At 36.3% G+C, this 19,395-nt stretch overlaps 1 protein-coding gene across 3 annotated transcripts in view; it reads right to left on the bottom strand.

The window, feature by feature from the left end:
* Positions 1 to 19,395, bottom strand: part of bchs (WD repeat and FYVE domain containing 3 bchs) — a 1,305,514-nt gene that overhangs the window by 109,808 nt on the left and 1,176,311 nt on the right. For all 3 annotated transcript variants that reach the window (XM_090399415.1, XM_090399420.1, XM_090399430.1), the window contains exon 63: positions 14,014 to 14,241. In XM_090399415.1, coding sequence (XP_090255541.1) covers positions 14,014 to 14,241 — 228 coding nt within the window. The remainder of the gene's footprint in view (positions 1 to 14,013; positions 14,242 to 19,395) is intronic.

The raw sequence follows: 19,395 nt of genomic DNA, 5'->3' as shown, positions 1-19,395 counted from the left end.
GAAACCACATTGTGTATTGGAAAGAAGACTGTTGCTTTCTAAATACCAGAGAAGTCTGGCATTAACCATTTTTTCTGGTATCTTGCAAAGACAGCTCGTCAGAGCAATGGGTCGATAATTATTTGCTTGTGTTGGATCTTTTCGTGGTTTTGGGATAGCAATCACAATTGACTTATGTCAAGAATTTAGAAACTCTTCTTCTGCAAGTATTCTATTGTATAATAAGAGAAAAAGATCCATAGAAGATGATGGTAGATGTTTTATCATTTCATAATGGATGTCATCAGGTCCTACTGCACTAGGGTGAGATTGTAGGAGAGCTCTTTTTAGTTCCTCTTTGACAAATGGCTGAAGAATGTTGGTAGAAAAATTAAGACTTTGTTTCTCTTGCTGCTCTTTCAGTATTAAAAATTCCAGAGAATATGAAGCTGTTGCTGAGATTTTAGCAAAGGTTTCTCCCAAAGTATCTGCAATAGCTTTGGGATCAGCAAGAACACTTCCATTATAGTCTAAGGTGGACAAACAATGTGTACTATATCTGCCTTTCATTTTCCGGATTTTATGCCATACAATTTTTGGACTGGTCATTTGATTAATTGATGTAGTAAATTGGATCCATGATTGTTTTTGACTCTGACATCTTACAAAACGTGTTTTGGCTCGAGCACGCTTGAAAGTTATTAAATTTGATGTGGTGGGGTATCTACGAAATATGCTCCATGCTCTGTGTTGATCTTTTTTGGCTGCCTGACATTCTGGGTTCCATCAAGGCTTTGGATAGACTGGAAATTGAGATGATGTTTTTGGGATGGAGGTTATGTAGACTAGATTTTTTGATTGGAGAATGGTGAGTGAGTGGAATGGATTTCCAGAATTAGTTGTGTTCTCTGACAGTGAATGAGTTTAAGGAGAGATATGATAGGTAGTGTGTGTAAAAAGGTTAGTGTGGGTTTCTCGTAAGGAGTCCTCTGATGGCATGGAGATATCCATATAATAATAATAAAAGTCACCTATAAGAAGTATGGGCTGAGGCAATTGCAATTGTAAGATTATCAAATTTGCTCTGTATTAACTCAGAGATGGCAGTAAATAAATGGACATTACTGTAATAAATAACCTCATTAGGAAGAGACGGGTACTACTTCCAAAGCAGTGTTCATCTGGATGTACTGAAAAGGAGTATGGCTGCCCATTAGGATAGCAAATCCTCCGTGAGCAGGATCAATCTCTAGTTCGGTCTTTATGAATAATAATGATATACTTTAAGGTTGGGTACTCAGTGGGTTTTTAATATGATCTAACCTGATAGAATCATTATTATAGTAGAATTCACAATAGCTTAACTATAAGAATTTTTCTATTCTTTTGGCTCTCTATAAATCCGATTTTCATGTTCATCTCTTTTTCTGGAAAATAATTTAATAACTTAATATATCATGTGATGTGTCATGATAGGGAAGTAGCCTTCCCCCCCCTGTGGATGGGGGATGCCTGGTGGTTTTTCTTTCAGTGATGTCCTGCCCATATATATATACACACACACACTTTTTTTTTTTTGGACACGTGGGCTCTTATTGAGCTGGATTATTTTATGAGTTGTTTCAGAAGTGAGTCCATAATAGGTCAGGCAATAATGCACTCCAAAGAGGCGTGGTCCTGTATTGCTTTTTTCAGATTTTCTTAACTGTTTCCTTTTCAGCATATGAGGATTTTTGGACAGGTGAGTGGCAATCATCATCTTTGCATATTTTTGTTCAGTTTTTATCTTCTGTATTTCTTTTTCATCCTTCGGCTTTGGCAAACATGGTAGTAGGCTGAATGATCTCTTCACAGTTGACACATTTGGGTTTCACTGCAGAATGCAGAACAATATGATCTAACCTGAGTGAGTTAGCTGATCTCATATGGAGGTGGCAGGGTTTTTTCTCCCAGAAACTTGGATTTTTCATCCTAAGTACAGACAAATCAGCCTTCAGAACATATACAATTTACAGACAAAAAATACTGTTGTTGGTGATGATGATGGGCAGTAGATGATGTTGATGGTAGTAGTAGTAGAGGAGAGGATAAGATCTATTTAGCGAAGTAGAGTGCCCTCCTGTGATAAATCCTTGGATTCCCTGGAGGTGTCAAGTAATAATAATAATATTATTATTATTATTTATTAACCACATACCCACATTTCTGAAATTTAAAGCATTTTAGTGGATGAGGGATAAAGAATTTTTTTCTTCTCTCTTTCATATTGAGCCCACACACAAGAGGTTGGTTAATCAACCTATAGTTGATTAACCAACCACTACTCATACATTAGTACCATGTATGAGTAGTGGGTTGGGAAAGGAGAAACTTGTTTACATTTGATTTAAAAGCCTGAATATTGCATTCCTTGGGAAACACATCAGGGGGGGGGAAAGACTTTTACACAATACAGCAGTAGCAGGAATGGAGGAGGAGGAAAAGAAACTTGTTCTGTGGTTTTCAAAGTGTACTGTGAAGGGATGTTGGGTGGCAGCTGCATGTGTTCCAATGGATTTAGTACTAAGTGAGGGAATTATTGATGCTATTTCAGATGAACATTTGCCATGGAAATATTTATAGAACATAAATTGCAGAAACCAAATGTCTGTGTGAAAGTGGGAGGAGTGAATTGGCAAGAGAGAAATAGAGATATGGGTAATTAATCAATCTAATTGCTCTTGTCTATATTGTAGCTGGCTGGATTTGCAATTTGTATAAGGTTAACAGCAGTTCAGAGGTGAAGTAATGTCTTGAGTGAAAGAGAAATTCTAGTTTTTTAGAGGCTGTGAATGCAATGGTTGATGCGTTTATGCCAGGAGAGGATTGGTGTCGGGTAATTCCAAGAAGAGAAATCTCATCTTGTCTGGAAATTTGAGCATTGCCAGAAATAATACTTGGAGAAAATGGTTATTTTTTGTGTGAGAAATAAGACAGAACTGGGTTTTACTAGCATTGAAACTGATGAGGTTATCTGAACCCTATTGGAGGATGGCTTGGAGATCAGAAGATGTTCTGTAGGTTGGGGTGAGTTGTGTAGAGTAGGGTTTATCAAATGAAAGGGAGGACAGCAATGTGCTGTCATCTGCAAAACTGTGTATTGGGTTGGAGGTCAACTGAAGTAGGTCATTGATATATAGCAGGAAAAGGGTTGATGAGAGGATAGAACCTTGTGGAACCCCAGCATTAGTTGAATGGTGAGAGGATTAAGGAACCATCTTCTATCACACATAGTGTATGTGTGTTGAGAAAGAAAGCTGGCAATCCAACTGCAGAATTCCTGAGACAGACCAAATGATGGGAGTTTGCTTAGTAAGCCTTTGTGCTAGACTTGGTCAAAAGCCAATGGAGATGTCAAGTGATATCATTTGAGATTCACCAAACTTTTCCATGGCATTTGTCGAGAGATGAGTGATATATGTGAGTAGATCTCCTGTTGATTAGTAGCGACGAAATCCATACTGGTGGTGTAGTAGTGTAGTATAGTAGTGTAGGAGTTGGGAATTGATGATTTTTTCCCATTACCTTAGATAGGATCGAGGTGAGTGAGATAGGGCAGTAGTTAGAAGGGAGTGATGTGTTGCCCTTCTTGGGAATGGGTTGAATATAGATCATTTTCCTGGCTGTGAGATAGGTACAGTAGAGTAAGAGAGTATATACAGGTGACATATTGGAGGAAAGGAATGCCATCAGGGCCAAGAGACATTTTTTTGTGTCTAATTTGGACAATATTTTTCTGGTAAAAGTATATAGGGGGCATTGTATATTGGGCATCTGGAATGGTGGGTGGGGGATTTACCATTGTCAGTTATTCGTGCATTGGAGTAAAATGTGAAGCCAGGAGATTGACTTTTTCTGTGGGTAATGAAGCAATAGAGCCATCTAGGTATGGCTCTATTGCTGATGGGGTGGGAATGGTGTTCGGCAAAAAAAAGTTATGACTAATTATTTTGGCAAGAGACCAAAAAGATAGGCTGCAAGATTGCTACTTTTTGCTCTTACAAACTCTGTTTTGGAAGTATTGATAGCTTTCTTGTATCTATTTCGGGCTTCAGTATAAACACTTAAATGAGAATGGAGTTCTTGATGTGATCCAGTTGTGATATGCTTGATTTTTCATTTGTACAGCCTTGGCACATCTTTTGGAGAACCAGGATTTAGTTGGGGAATGTCAGTTCAGAGTAGTGTGGGGGAACGTATGTTTCCATGCCAGTGAGGATTACTTTGGTGATATGTGTGGGTTGGCAGGCTGGAAACAATAGTCCAACCATGGGAATGAGGAACAGAAGCTGTCTCACTTGGCACTGTTATAATGCCAAACTACTCTTGTACGGGAGTGGCTGTGTAAGCGTTGCTGCATGGGAATGGAGGAGATGAGCACTAAATATACATTCACTGTGTATTTGAAGGGTCATTGGTGAGGAACAGATCTAGGGTGTTTGAAGAGTCGTTCAGGTTATCTGGTATTCTAGTTTTCATGTGAACAATTTGTGTAAGGTTGTTAGTGATAGCAAATGTTTCAGCATCTCTGCCTGTAAGATCTTTACAGCTGGAGTAGGAAAACCAGTTGGTGTTGTGGACATTAAAATCTCCTAGGAGGAGATTTTGCTGTTAGGAAAGTGAGACTGGAAAAAATCAGTTTTTAAGGAGAGGAAAGTAAAGAGCTCAAAGTGGTTGGTGGCATTAGTGGAGTGAGAGAGAGAGAGAGACAGCAAATGAATTTGACTGAGTGAGGAAGGGATATTTTCAACCAAAGAAGGTCAAAGTTGGGTGCTTTCTGGCAAAGTATGTCAGAGGGGATATATGCGCAGATGCCACCCATGGGTCAAAAGGAGTTAAAGAGTGTATAGTTTGGAAGGTTGAGAGATGAATAGTGCTGGGGGGGTGAGATTTGAGTCTCTGTCAAAAAGAGTCAGTGGGTAGACTGAAGATGGTAGTGGACACTATCAAGGTTGGAGTTGAAGCAATGGATGTGCAAGGTTCTGTGGTGTATATATTTGACTGCAGGAGTCTTGCACATTTCCTATGCAGTGCTTGCATACTGGCTCCACAGTGGCTGCTAGTGGCATCACTTGATATTTGCACTAATTTAGCTTGTTTGTAGTCGATGATTCAACTGTTGTCTCCATTTTGGCATTTTTCTTCAAGTTGTTTTCGAAGATGATGTCCTTGTTCTCTCTGGGCAAATGTTAGGTCAGGTCAAGAACGTAAGCTAGATTGGGGGTAAACGTTGTTGAACTTACTTATTGTTGTTATTAGTTTAGATGTGCTTTTCGGTGTGTCACAAGTCAGTTTTACAAGGTATGGAAAGTTTGTTCCATCCTTTATTTTATTTATGGGTTTGAAATGATGGCACCTGATGATATTTCTAGAATCAAAGTTGCATGCTCCTGCTAATTTGCTACTTCTTCTTTTAGTGATTTACCATTTTCCATCGGAAACTTCAAAATAATAGCATGCAATTTATTGTTTTCAGCCTCGATCGAGTCATGTACCATTGATGTGATTAGGTCACAGAATTCTTTAACAGACAAGGGTGCATTTGCGTTGTGGTGCTGATCGTCATGCAGTTCAAGCTTAGCTTCAGTGTTTGGATTTTGGAGGAGAAAGTTTCGTTCATAGTACTAAGGTACTGTTTGAGCTTTTTCACTCATTTACCTAAGCTCAGAAGGGAGGCATAGCAAATAGAAACAGGACTGGTTGAGGTCAATAAATAGCTTGTGTGTTGATTCATCTATTTTTGTGCAGGAAGAAAGTAGGTAGAACACAAATTACACAATATATCCTTTTTTTTTTTTTTTAATCAGTAACATGAATTTTATAACTGCAGCACTTTTATTATCATTGGGTTTGTCGGTGATCGACGGCAGTACACTGACGAGACAGTAGGCATAGTGGACGCTTAAATGCAGTTGCTTTTTAATTAAAAAGATAACTGATTTGATGCACAGTAAGTACTTACAGGTTGTGCAGAAGTAATTGGCTCCTTAGTACCTGCTAAGATTTTCATTTATAGATTACTTTGAATGAAAACCATGAAAACAATAAAATGTGGAGGACAAATTAGAGCAGCTTTTCCACAGGTGCCACCTGTGGTTTGTCCTTAATAGGACAGTTGAGATATCATGATTTTATGATGTATGATAACCGAATCCTCCAGCATCATAAAATCATCATGATTTTATGATGATGGAGGATTTGGTTATCATAAATAAGGATGACATTCCTCACGTCAGAACCAAGTGACAATTCCTACATATCAGGATATGCCTCATATCTGTCACTCCTTGATCTTTAAGCTCTGAACATATCTCCTCGTAGGGGTTCAAATTTACTGACTTTTTTTTTTTTCATAATATGGTAAAATTTCAAAACATTACTGGCTTACTGGTAATTTTTAAATTTTGAATCGAAATGCGTAAATTTTAGTAAAAACATCATACTAACAAAGTCTGTATAAAAAATGGTCTTAAATAAAACAAAAAATTGAACATTTTATTTATTAAACACTTATAAGACTACATTACTATTTTTCTTGTTGTGTAGAAAATATGCTCTTAAAAAAAGCAGAGGGTATTTAAACTATCATCCTCCAGTCATGATCTAATCTTGATGCAGTAATGACTTGGATTTGAAAAGGAACTCTCTGCTTCAATACTCGTGGGGCAAATTGTAATTAACACATCAAAAGTTGTCTCTAAAAATTTTCCTTTAACATTCTGTTCTTTGAAATACGATTGTGGTCTGAAAAGTTCTTGGCCTAACAATGAAAAAACGAATTTATAATATCAAAATTATTTTTATTTTTCCACATAATTTCCCTTAAGACTAATACATTTATTCCAGCAATGCTCCAGTTCCATTATTCCATCCCTGTAGTGGTTCTCAGTAAGATCTACATCTCCTTGCGGATATGTGTAATGCTATGCATCAAGGCAAGGGCCACTACCCATATCAGTTTCGACCTTTATTGAGGTCTCGTCAGTGGGAGCCAGACCCAGTAGTGGAGATACAAAGGCAGAAGCAATGAGAGGTCATCCTAACCTATAGGAGTTGCCAAAGGGGTGTGCAACCTTATTATTAAATTACTCCGGATTCAGAGAACGATGTTGAGAGTTTATTTTTGACTTGGTTAGACTATAATAAGTTTAGTTTACTCCTTTATCCAAGTGTGAGCAAACAAAGTTTGTGCCTGAAAGTATCTTCAGGACTGGGGTAAAGTAGTGCAACACCAGGCAACTCATTGCAAAGGTGGAGAAAGGCAAAGGCTCCCACTGATGAGACCTCAATAAAGGTCGAAACCGGTATGGGTAGTGGCCCTTGCCTTAATGCATAGCATTACACATATCTGCAAGGAGATGTGCTTTGCATTATGGGAGATACTGAGATAGGAGTGATGAGAGCTTTCTCCACCTTTGCAATGAGTTGCCTGGTGTTGCACTACTTTACCCCAGTCCTGAAGATACTTTCAGGCGCAAACTTTGTTTGCTCACACTTGGATAAAGGATTAAACTAAACTTATTATGGAAACTGGATCAATTAGTGATCTTATACACCCTGGTTGTCCTTCAACAAGTCATTCAACAGAAAACATCAAAGCAGTTCATGAGAGTGTTGCTGAGAGTCATTGAATTGGGCATTTCGAGAAGCTCTCTACAGCGTATTCTCACGAAAGATTTGCATCTTTATGCTTACAAAGTTCAATTGACTCAAGAACTGAAGCTTACTGACCACATACAGCGAAGAAAGAGAGTTCGTTGAATGGATTATGGAACAACAACAAGTGGATGCTTATTTTTCAAACAAAATCATCTTCAGCGATGAGGCTCATTTTCATCTTGATATCTTCGTTTATCGACATTGTTGCATTTGGGGTTCAGAAAATCCACGAGTGATTGTTGAGAAACAAATGCATCCACAACGTGTCACTGTTTGGTGCGGATATTGGGCTGGAGGCATCATCAGTCCATTCTTCTTCGAAAATGTGTGGCTGGTAATGCAATAACAGTTAATGGTGCTCGCTATCACGACATGATAATCCAGTTTTTTGTGCCTAAATTGCAAGATATGGATGTGGATGACATGTGGTTTCAACAAGATGGTGCCACATGCCATACAGCCCGAGAAACAATTCAATTACTGCATGAGTCATTTCCTTGTCGTGTAATTTCCCGTTTTGGTGATCAGAATTGGCAGTCCAGATCATGTGACTTAACGGCGTTGGACTTTTTTCTTTGGGGTTTTTTGAAGTCTAAGGTTTATGCCAACAAGCCCATGATCACCCACAACTTCAAGGAGGAAATTGAGCACTGTATCAATGAAATTCAGCCACATTTATGCAAAACGGTCATGGAAAATTTCGACAAAAGAGTGCGTATGTGCCAGCAAAGCCGTGGAGGCCATTTACCCGATATGCTATTCCATGCATAACCCTATACTGTATACTTTATGAATCAATAAGAAATTACAATTTTTAATTAAAAACCTGTGTTTTCTATCAAAATTACTTCTTGCATGAATTTTGGGACACCCTGTATATCTTGTAAAACATTTGCCTGAGAAATGGTAACAAAATTGCCATATATGATTTCTAAACTATCAATTGAGATGCTAACAATGAAGATTCAAGTTCAGTAATTTCCTATGAATTTGAATCTTCATTGTCGGTACAATTTCCTTCCTCTGTTTCTTGAGAGTCTATGTTGTAAAGTACCTTAATTACAGCTCAATGAATCCCATGGGCAATGCATAATTGATTATCAATATTTCAAATTCTTGAAACCATTTTCATTAGAGTGGCACCATCTGTTACTAACGAAACAACATTTTTGAATGAAATATTGAATTCTTTTAATTTGTGTTCTAATAATTCGATAAACTGTTCCACTGGCAAAGATCCATAAATGCGTTGCAACCTACGATTCCAAAATTTATCGGCAGCATGAAGATTGATATTCATATACTGGCGACTTCTAATTGATCACATGTAATACTGAAGTTTTCTTCACAAGTTGTAAACACTTTGTTTACAACTGAATTTTCTGACTGACCATTGTGCAGAACAATTTTCTTAATTGTATTTAATGATTTTGGAATGTCATTATAACCTCTGAAATGTAATAACAGCCTTCTTAGATCTTTGGATATGCAATATTTATCAAAAGGAAATCCATCCAACACAACTAAACCAGTTATTACTGCTGAAAGAGAATCATCATAAGTTTTTTTTTTTTTTTTTTTAAGGCGGTAATTTTGAGGAGAGACTGTAGATTCACATTTGCCCTTTTCTTTGGACTTTTGCTTTAATAAATTAATTTTATGTTGTCATTGCAGATGACTATGTAGCCCATGTACTCCCACCAATTGCTTTAATTGTTTTTAAACATTGCGTGCATACAGCTGCATCTTTTGTATCAGTAAAATAATGCGATGTGGAATTTTTATCCATGAGTCAAATAATAAAAATAATAATTAATAATGATAATATACAAATATTTAAATAATAGTATAATAGTAATAATTAACTTAAATATTCTGTGAAATATTAAAAAGAGATCCACAATTTTCCCTTTTTGGAAAAAAGAACGTCTAATTTTCTAAGTTTTATTTCACATTCACATACAATGAAATGCATTGACTATACTGAGTCAGTAGTATAATCTTTAATCTCTGGTCGGTATTACTCACCGTGTATATTTATATATTCCTTGAAACCAAATATTTATTTGGTTTCAAGGAAATTATTTCATGTTTACCTAATTTTACAGAATTTATTGGTAAACCAATTTACCAGTAATGCAATCCCTATGTCCTTGTCTGGAACATTAAGAGGATTCCATTTTGATATCACACCTCTAGAACAGGTGAATGCTTTATGAATTGTTAATGTAATTGGTGTTCCACTCTCCCCTCTACAGATGTTGCTTGTCGTAGTTTCTCCTTGTTGTCAACAGTTTTCATGTTTCAATGATTTGAATATTACAAGAGGATTATTATTATTATTATTATTATTTTTAAACTGCCAGTCCTAAAACTTTTTGAATAAAAAAGGGTGACATTTTCCCTATTGGTGAAATTATATGTGTGTCAGATGTCTTTTGTTTCTTATTTCTGTCATCGAATGATATATCTAAGTATCGATACTTGGATGGTGTGTGTGAGCATTCTTGGAAAAGTTGAAGATGAAGGATTAATGCTCAAGGGATTTTTCTGGTTCAATGCCAGAACATCCTCACCACCATAGAACCACACATGACCATCCACTAACTGGCCAGGCCATCCAGGACTGGCTGTCTTGCTGAAGCAGGGGATCAAAGTAATGCAAGACTACCAGGATCATGGTTTGAACTGCATGTCAAATATAGGTAGAACATTGGATCCAAACAGGTGCTCCACAATGAGATAACTGGAAGATAGCAGAGTGAAAAAGATTCAGGAGTAGAGCAAGAATGTTGGAAAAAAAAATATAGAAGAGGAAAAAACCATCAGTGGAAGGTTTCCCCCACCATAACCGAGTGTGTTTCACATGGAGAGTTTAAGCTCATGAAAATAGAAGGTATTGATAAAGTTGTTACTCAACCACTCTTGAGTGATGATCTGGAGTTATTGAATTTAGTTCAAATCCATATGATCCAACACTCTTATGAAACTTTGAATCCATCAAGTGTTTGTATAAGGATGATGTGTTTAAAAAAAAAAAAAAAAAAAGACTTCACCCAAGACTTTGAATATGAAATTAAAGAAATGCCAGTGGCATCCATTATATCAAAGATGAGATAATTATGGTTTAATAGATGCAAAAATGATGTGGAAATCTTATTATTTAAATGTTCCCTACAATCCTTTTTCTGAAGTATATGTTTAAGCTTATATCAAGGCTGAAATACTTGGGCACCATTCATAGTGTTCAATATATTCAAGAGTAAAATTGCTGCCATTTATTCTAATGACTTATCATTATCTAAACTTTTAACTGACGGATCAGGAGGTGCAGGGAAAATATATGTTTATCAATGTATAATTGATTGTTGTCTTGGGCTTAATAATTGAATGATGCTAGTTACATGGACATGGGAAACATCTGGTTTGTTCCAAAAAAACAGACAATTCATAGCTACTCTAAATTTAAATTAATATTCCCCATCTTTCATGAAAGTTAAAACAGTTAGAATGCTGAAGTGATTAGATAAGCAAGAAATTAAGATGATGCTCCAATGATATTTAGTGATGCTCTTGTGTGGTAACAGACTGATGTAAGATATTGCGACAATAAAAATGCCCCATTTTGCAGAAATGGTTGAGTTTCTGGAGAAGATTTTTAGTATATGTTGTCAGTTATATCCACTTCTTCTCATTCAAATGGAAGACACATTTAAGTTTCACTGTAGAACAATATTTATTAACCACATGCCTGCATTTCTGAAATTTAAGGCATCTTAGTGGATCAGGGATATAGAACCAAATTTTAGGCCAAATTTGTGAAAAATTTGGCCTACATTCGAAGTGAGAAGATTAATACAATACAGAGTCTCCATAGCTCAGTCAATATAGATGAAACCCTTTGGCCAGAAATACCTGGGTTCGATTCCTGTTAATGATGTGAGGAACCTTTATCTGGTCTATTTCAATAGAAGTAGAGGATTTTTTCACCCAGTAACTCAGGTTTTTTGTCCCTCAGAACAGGCAAACTGACCCTGTGAACAAGATGGATTTACATCCATGAATATTTGTGACAATATGCAGAAGAGATAGGGTCCTCACCACATATCATAGGCTCATAGTCAACCATGAGTTACATCATGGTAGCCAACGTCCTAGATAGGAGATGACACATAAGGCGTTCTTATGTGTCATCTATGTACAATGATTGTACCTCAGCAGTGAACTCCAGCAAGGATTTAATTTCATATATTTATGATGACATTCAGAATCTATTAGATTATAAGCAATTATCATAGTGAATTTTCTGGAGCTAAAATAATGAATTATTTTAGCTCCAGAGAATGCCCACTATAATCTAATGAATAAAAAATAATAGGAAAAATTCATTCACTGTACTCATGCCTGGAAACTCAAAAGAGTATGTCAATGTAAATGGCATAGCATGTAATTATTATTTGGATAGTTTTTTTATCATTTGGATAGATGATTTGGATAGTTTGGAGGACTGGGCTAAGGAGAATGGATGTCAATTTAATGTGGCAAAATGTAAGGTTATGCATTTTGGGGTGAAAAGATTAGCAGCAGTATATCACATTGGTGGAACTGTACTCCAGGAGATTGACGAGGCCAGGGATTTGGGAGTGTTGGTGGATAGGGATTTGAAGTTTAGGGGGCACATTGCAAAAGTGGCTAAATCAGCTCATCAAATCACTTGGTTGCTGAAAAATACTTTAACAAGGAGAGACAAACAGGTTATTTTTCCTCTGTATCGAGCCTTGATAAGACCCCATCTAGACTACTGTGCCCAGATATGGGCGCCAGGGTTTCTTATGGATGGGGAGGAGGTGGAGAGGATCCAGAGACGAGTGACCAAGATGATAGTAGGTCTATGGAATGAACCTTATGAGAACAGGTTGATAGGCAGAAAAGGGGTGATATGATTGAGATATTCAAATTACTGAAGGGTTTCTATAACATTAATTCAGAAGATATTTTTGAGAATAGGACTGGTGGTGGGAGGACTAGGGGGGGGGGCATACATGGAAGCTGGGCAAGAGTATGGTTAGCAAGGGTGTTAGAGCTAGGTTTTTTTTACTTGGAGAGTGGTGAATGAGTGGAATAAGCTGCCAGAGTCTGTTGTGGGTGCCATGACTGTAAATGAGTTCAAGGCGAAGTATGATAGATACTGTGTGAATGTCGAATAATTGTTTTTGACATGATGTTAGGGCCTCCCTCGATGAGGCTATGGACTCCTTGGAGTTGCCCGTAATAGTAATAATAATAATAATAATAATAATTATACTAATGATGGATTAAGAATTATGAAAAGTTTCTCAAAGATTAAATTTAAGTAGATTTCTTCCTCCTATATGCAATAATGGTGAAGGTTGGTGCTTCAATTATCCTAATGAATGATACAAGATTTTGTTCAAAATCTTTGAAAACTGGCTAAATCTGAGGGTGATGTGTGAGAGAGAGGTAAGAGAGATCTGTGCTTAATGAGTTAGATTTGAAGCCACTTGATAATACAGTCCTTTACAAATTAAAGAGGAGACAATTCCAGGAGGTATGGCATGCATTTGCTATTACTATTAACAAATCCCAGGAGCAAACTCTATTGAGTGGGTATATTTACCTGATCTTGTTCAGTTATAGGTCCGCTGGCAAGCTTAGTTATTAAAGAAGAATTTGAAAGTACACCTAAACAAAGTAAATTGCCAATATTCAATGTAAAAATATACTGTTGTGAGTAGAGAAAATGCAGGTTTTACAACACAGGTCGAGTTAGTTTATTATTATTATTATTATTTGCCCCAGGTTTTTCATGGAGTCAAAAGATTCTTTGTAGGATGTCCTTACTATCAAGCCCATAAACTCATTTACTGTTTCCACATATACTACATTCTCAGGCAATGCATTCCAGTCACCCACTGGAATGACTTGAGAAACAGTGATCCAGCATTCCATTATTCTCACCTGATAGCCTACATCTGGTCAAAGGAGGTAATGAAAGAGGTGTCAGAGGTTATGTGGTTATAGTTGTCAAAATGCTTTTACAATTTTATATAGTTATCTCTAGAAGTATGTTAAATTTTAATGAAATATTAAAATTAATAAACACATTTAATAAAATGATAAAATAACCCTCCAAAATGACTTAAAATGAAACTGCCTACTGCTGAAAATTCTAGGGTGTGTTCTAAATTCTTTATAAAAGGAATATTTAGTATATTCTATTTATTTATAAAACAAATTCCAATTTTAAGAGAGTGGATACTAAAACCCTGCATTAAAAATAAAAATTTTAATGGTTTAAAAGGTAAGTACACTTACTGTGACTTCATTGATGGCTACAGCTGCTACTGGTGCTGGATGACCTTTCAACTGACGTACAAAAACGAGGCGACTTAAGTCCCACATAATACATACCCGGTCTCGTGAACCACTTACAATAAGATTGTATGCTCGAGAAGCTGCTAAGCAAGTGACAGGTTCCACATGCCCATACAAATTTCGTTTTATAGATAACTTTTTTTTGTCATACTGCCATACTGTTACCATCTTAAATGACATTAACAGAAATGAAAATAATTCCTGATTAAACAAATACATGTATTACATATTACATTTAAGAAAATCTTCATGGCACTTCAATTCTTTACATACAAACATGCAATGCAGATTAACACAGAAACAATTAATGTATAAGATTGATCATAATTGCTAACATAAGCAAAATTATAATAAATTTAGTTTAATCCTTTATCCAAGTGTAAGCAAACAAAGTTTGTGCCTGAAGTATCTTCAGGACTGAGGCAATTCGTGGTAAAGATGGACTTAAAATGGGACTTAAAACGAAACTGCCTACTGCTGAAAATGAAACAGGTGTCAGAGATTATGTGGTTATAGTTGTCAAAATGCTTTTATGATTTTATATAGTTATCTCTAGAAGTATTTTAAATTTTAATAAAATATTAAAATAAAATATCTCCCATAATGCAAGCACTTAGTATCACCACTTCTGGGTCACACTGACGAGACCTCGATAAAGGTCGAAACTGGTCTAAGTAGCGGCCCTTCCCTTAATGCATAGCATTATACATATCCACAAGGAGATGTGCTTTGCATTATGGGAGATACTGAGACAAGGAGTGATTAGAGCTTGGTACACCTTTACCACGAGTTGCTTCAGTCCTGAAGGTACTTCAGGTGCAAACTTTGTTTGCTTACACTTGGATAAAGGATAAAACTAAATTTATTATAGTATAACCAAGTGGGGAAAAAACTTCCAATAAGCAAAATTATACTGTGTTTGACAAAATTATCAATAATGAAATGATTATTTTGTACATTAGAATTGTGGAGTTTCAAAGGTGCAGAGCCAGGCTAAATTTTAGTTACCCAAAGAGAATGTAAATGCACTTACTGCTTCACATATGCATGTCAGTGAATGTGAAAATTATTATTATAATATAGGTATCTCCATGGAGTCAGAAGTCTCATCATGCAACATATATTATTCACACACTAGTCATCATTCACACAATACCTATCATACCTCTCCTTAAACTCATTCACTTTTGATGCACCTACAACTGACTATGGCAACCCAATTATTCTCCAACAAAAAATCTAGTCCTAATGCTCTTGCTAACCACACTTACACAGCTTCCTCTGGTGATCCCGTGTTTTCTCTCTTCTTGTCATGTGCTGAAAAAAGTCTTCAGTGTCAATCCTATAAAACACCTTTAATAACTTATAGTATTTTACGGTGTCACGCATCTTAAGGAAAAAGAAGTAACCTATTAATATGTTTGTTAAAAAGTTGGGGGGGAGACTTCTGAACAACAGAGATAAATGGTATGAAAGAAGATTATTAGAAGTATGTTCGGTATGTTTGGAGTTGTACAGTGTATGGGAATTGACATGGCTGCTTTAGTTCTGACATGATGAGAAGACAGTGAAGGAATGGTAGCAGCAAGTTCAACAAATGAATGCCCATTAAAGTACCTATATAAAAGGCAAAATTGCAGAACCAGAGCCCCTATGGGAAAGTGACTGAAGGAAGTGTGTGTGTGTGTGAGAGAGAGAGGTATCACTTATTAAGGGGACTGCCCTCTTGTGTATGTGATCAAGCATTCTAAGGTGTACCACCCCAAATGTGAGAACAATATTCCAAGGCTGGTCAGACCTGAGACGTGTCAAGTGTTAGGAGTTCAGCAGAAGAGAAGTAATGTTTTGAATGAAAAAAAAAAAAAAAAACAAGATTTTTAGAGGCCGAGAAGGCTATTGATATAATATATTTGTGACAGGATAAGCTGGATGTGGCAATCAGCCCAAGAAGGACTGCTTTAATATCTGCTTTCTTATCTTGTCTTATCCTTAAATCTTGTTATTATCTGCTTTCTTGCAGATAATAAGACAGGACTGAGTTTTAACAGCACTGAAATTCACTAAGCTGTCTTCACCCCACTTGAGAATGGCGAGGAGATCAATATTTGAGTCATTAGTTATGGAAGCTCTTGAGGCTCCAATCATCTGAGTACTAGAGTATTTCTCAAATCAAGAAGAGGAATGGAGAATACAGTTTACTCCCTCTTCAGATTTCTCTAAATGCCAGGGCTCCAAGGCTCTTTTACTTTTACACATACTTTACATAAATGATCTTTAGTTAGTTAATGTAGGGTAAAACCCAAGCCACACTTCCAACTTAGTGCCCCCTGGGAAATGCTGGGTATATATCCAGTAGGCTAATGTAGCTACTAAAGTATGTTAGGGCCAATCACCTGACATGTGGATTTTTTTGCTGATTACAAAAGGAATAACAGATACAGAAATATCATGCAGTGCAGCCTCCGTTCCTTTTTCTCAAACAGAAGTCATGAAGCCTGTTGGTAAAAGCCTTCACAGAAGCTCACAAGCTAAAGCAGAAGGAAGAGGTCGACACTCAAAACATCAACTATGAATTAAGAAGCCTACTCATTATATCCACTTACAATGTTCAAACCTCTTAAAATCTGGAAAATTTCATGAACTTTGCACTGGAGCAGAGTTAGCAAACAATAATGCAGTCTGCATCCAAGAACACAGGTGGAGAACAGATTTTGAATGGAATGAAGTCACATCAAGTTGCAAAAAATGGACTTTCATCTATACATCAACAGACAAATCTGGTAATGGAGAAATCAGAATCCTAGTCAACAAGAGGAATTATAGTCACATCTGATCTATCTCCAAAGTCTCCAAGAGAATAATGGCTATAACTTTAAACTCAAACCCAGAAGCAACAATAACCTGTACCAATGCACCCATTGAGACTTCAGATGAAAACTTCAAGAATGCTTTCTACAATCAACTCTCAGACTTTCTCTATATACTGTACCAACACACAATCTCATATCATAGGTGGAGATGTTAATGCACAAATAGGATCAGATGTTTCAAGAATATATATATATATATATATATATATATATATATAGGGCCTTTCATACCACAATACAACAAATGAAAATGGATACCATCTAGCTGAACTATGCAACACTTCGTTAATATACAGAGCAAATTTCCATATAAACCTGGAAGATACTGGACCTGGAAATATCCAAATGGAACAAGATCACAAATCATTTTTTAATCAATGGAAAGTGGGTAAGAACAGCTCTCGAAATTGAGTTCTTCACTATTGAGATAGTGCAGAACTAAATTCCAATCACAGAATGGTCAAGAATGGTCAGTGCATGTATAAAACATCATCTCAGTGCTTTTAAATCTAAAACAAGAATAACAAAAAAATACCAGTACTTTACTTTATGACAAATAAAGACTGTTTCCTAAAGAAAGACACTACACTAATACCTCTCTATATGGCCCCTCTTTATACGGCTTTTCGCTATAACAGCCTTGTGTAATTATGGCTAAGATTCGATTTACGACCTACAATTTTTCAATATATGGCCAAAAAGTCGGGAAATCCCCTGTGTATGTCTTTTGTCATGTGTTCTAGGCCAGCTGCACCACTCCACACAGGAACGCTACTTGCGTCGTCTTGTAGTTGTGCAATCTTCGCATAGCACATAATTCGTCCCCGCCTTCTGTAAACGTGCTCATGAGCAGATGCATTTAGTGATCAGTTTAGTAAATTAGGCAAATCCTCAGTATCAAAAGTAGAAGTGTTTGTTTCTTCTTGTGTTCTGTTTCAACTATAAACATTGTTGATAAGTACATAATATGCATTTGTATGTAAATACAGTACATATTAAAGCGTGTCTGTATTCGCGTTGCTACAAAATGTGTACATTATGACTTGTTATTTTTTGTTTTTTAAATAGAATCCAGTATGTATTTGGCAGAAACATGAGCCTGAAATGTTCTTTAAATTTGGAGAGTGATGGAGTTAAAAAAAAAGGAGCCGAAAATCTGTCTCACTAGAGACTAAACTAGATGTTTTGCGTCGTATTGAAGCTTCTGAAAAAATTGTTGATATACGTAAGGCATTAGGGCTTGTGAAATCTACAGTTCAAACAATTCGTGCTAACAAAGAAAAAATTAATGCATATTCACAATCAACTGCACCTTTAAGTGCTTCAAAATTAACATGCCAAAGTAGCAGCAATATGAAAAGAATGGAAAAATTATTAAACATATGGATTGAAGACAACAATCAATGGAGGATGCCAATGAGCCAAATGACTATCCAGGAAAAGGCAAAAAGTATTTTTGAAAATTTGAAGAGTGAAGTACTAGTGAAGGTCCAGCAGATGAAACTTTTCTAGCAAGCCATGGTTGGTTTGAAAAATTTAAAAATCGCCATAATTTGCATAATATTAAAATGAGAGGTGAAGCAGCTAGTGCTGACGCTGATGAAGCTCTAGCCTATCCAAACATTTTGAAATCAATTATTGAAAGAGGTGGATATGTTCCTCAACAAGTATTTAATGTGGGCGAAACAGCACTTTATTGGAAACGAATGCCTGAAAGAACTTACATTTCAAAGAACGAAAGGGCTGCACCTGGATATAAGGTGTCCAAAGAGCGATTAACTTTGTTCCTTGGTGCGAATGCGGCAGGGGATTTTAAGCTGAAACTGCTTTTGGTATATGCTTCTGAAAATCCAAGAGCTTTAAAAGGATAGAGCAAGGAACAATTTCCTGTCATTTGGAGGTCCAACAAAAAAGCTTAGATGACCAAAATACTCTTTGAAGATTGGTTCAAAAATTATTTTTGCCCTGATGTCAAAAAATACTTGCAGAAAAATTTAAGTAACAAATTCTTGCTCCTATTGGATAATGCTCCAGGGCATCCAGTTAACTTATCTGAAGATGTGGAGATTGAATATCTACCTAAAAAAACAACGGCCCTAATCCAGCCAATGAATCAGGGTGCAATAGTTACTTTTAAGGCATATTATTTATGAAGAACCTTTCGAAAACTTATAAATGAAATCGATAGTGAATCGTCAAATAGAGAGTTCTGGAAAAAAATTCAACATCAAAGATGCTGTGGACAACATTAGCGAATCATGGAATGAGTTGAAATCAACCACAATGAACCATGTGTGGAAAAAAATTTGACCAGAATGCATTACAAGTAATGATTCTGAATTTGAACCCCTTTCTGAAATTAGACAAAATATATTGAACCTAGCAAATGAATTTGGTTTTGAGGATGTGGATGAATGTGATGTAATCGATTTGCTAGATGCTGATAGAGAAC

The sequence above is a fragment of the Typopeltis vanoorti genome, chromosome 1 (assembly GCF_054136105.1).
Source record: "Typopeltis vanoorti isolate ZY-2024b chromosome 1, IOZ_Tvanoo_1.0, whole genome shotgun sequence".
In the NCBI taxonomy this organism is placed as follows: Eukaryota; Metazoa; Arthropoda; class Arachnida; order Uropygi; family Thelyphonidae; genus Typopeltis; species Typopeltis vanoorti.
The sequence above is the reverse complement of the archived record's forward strand: the minus strand, read 5'-3'. Positions and strand labels throughout refer to the sequence as shown.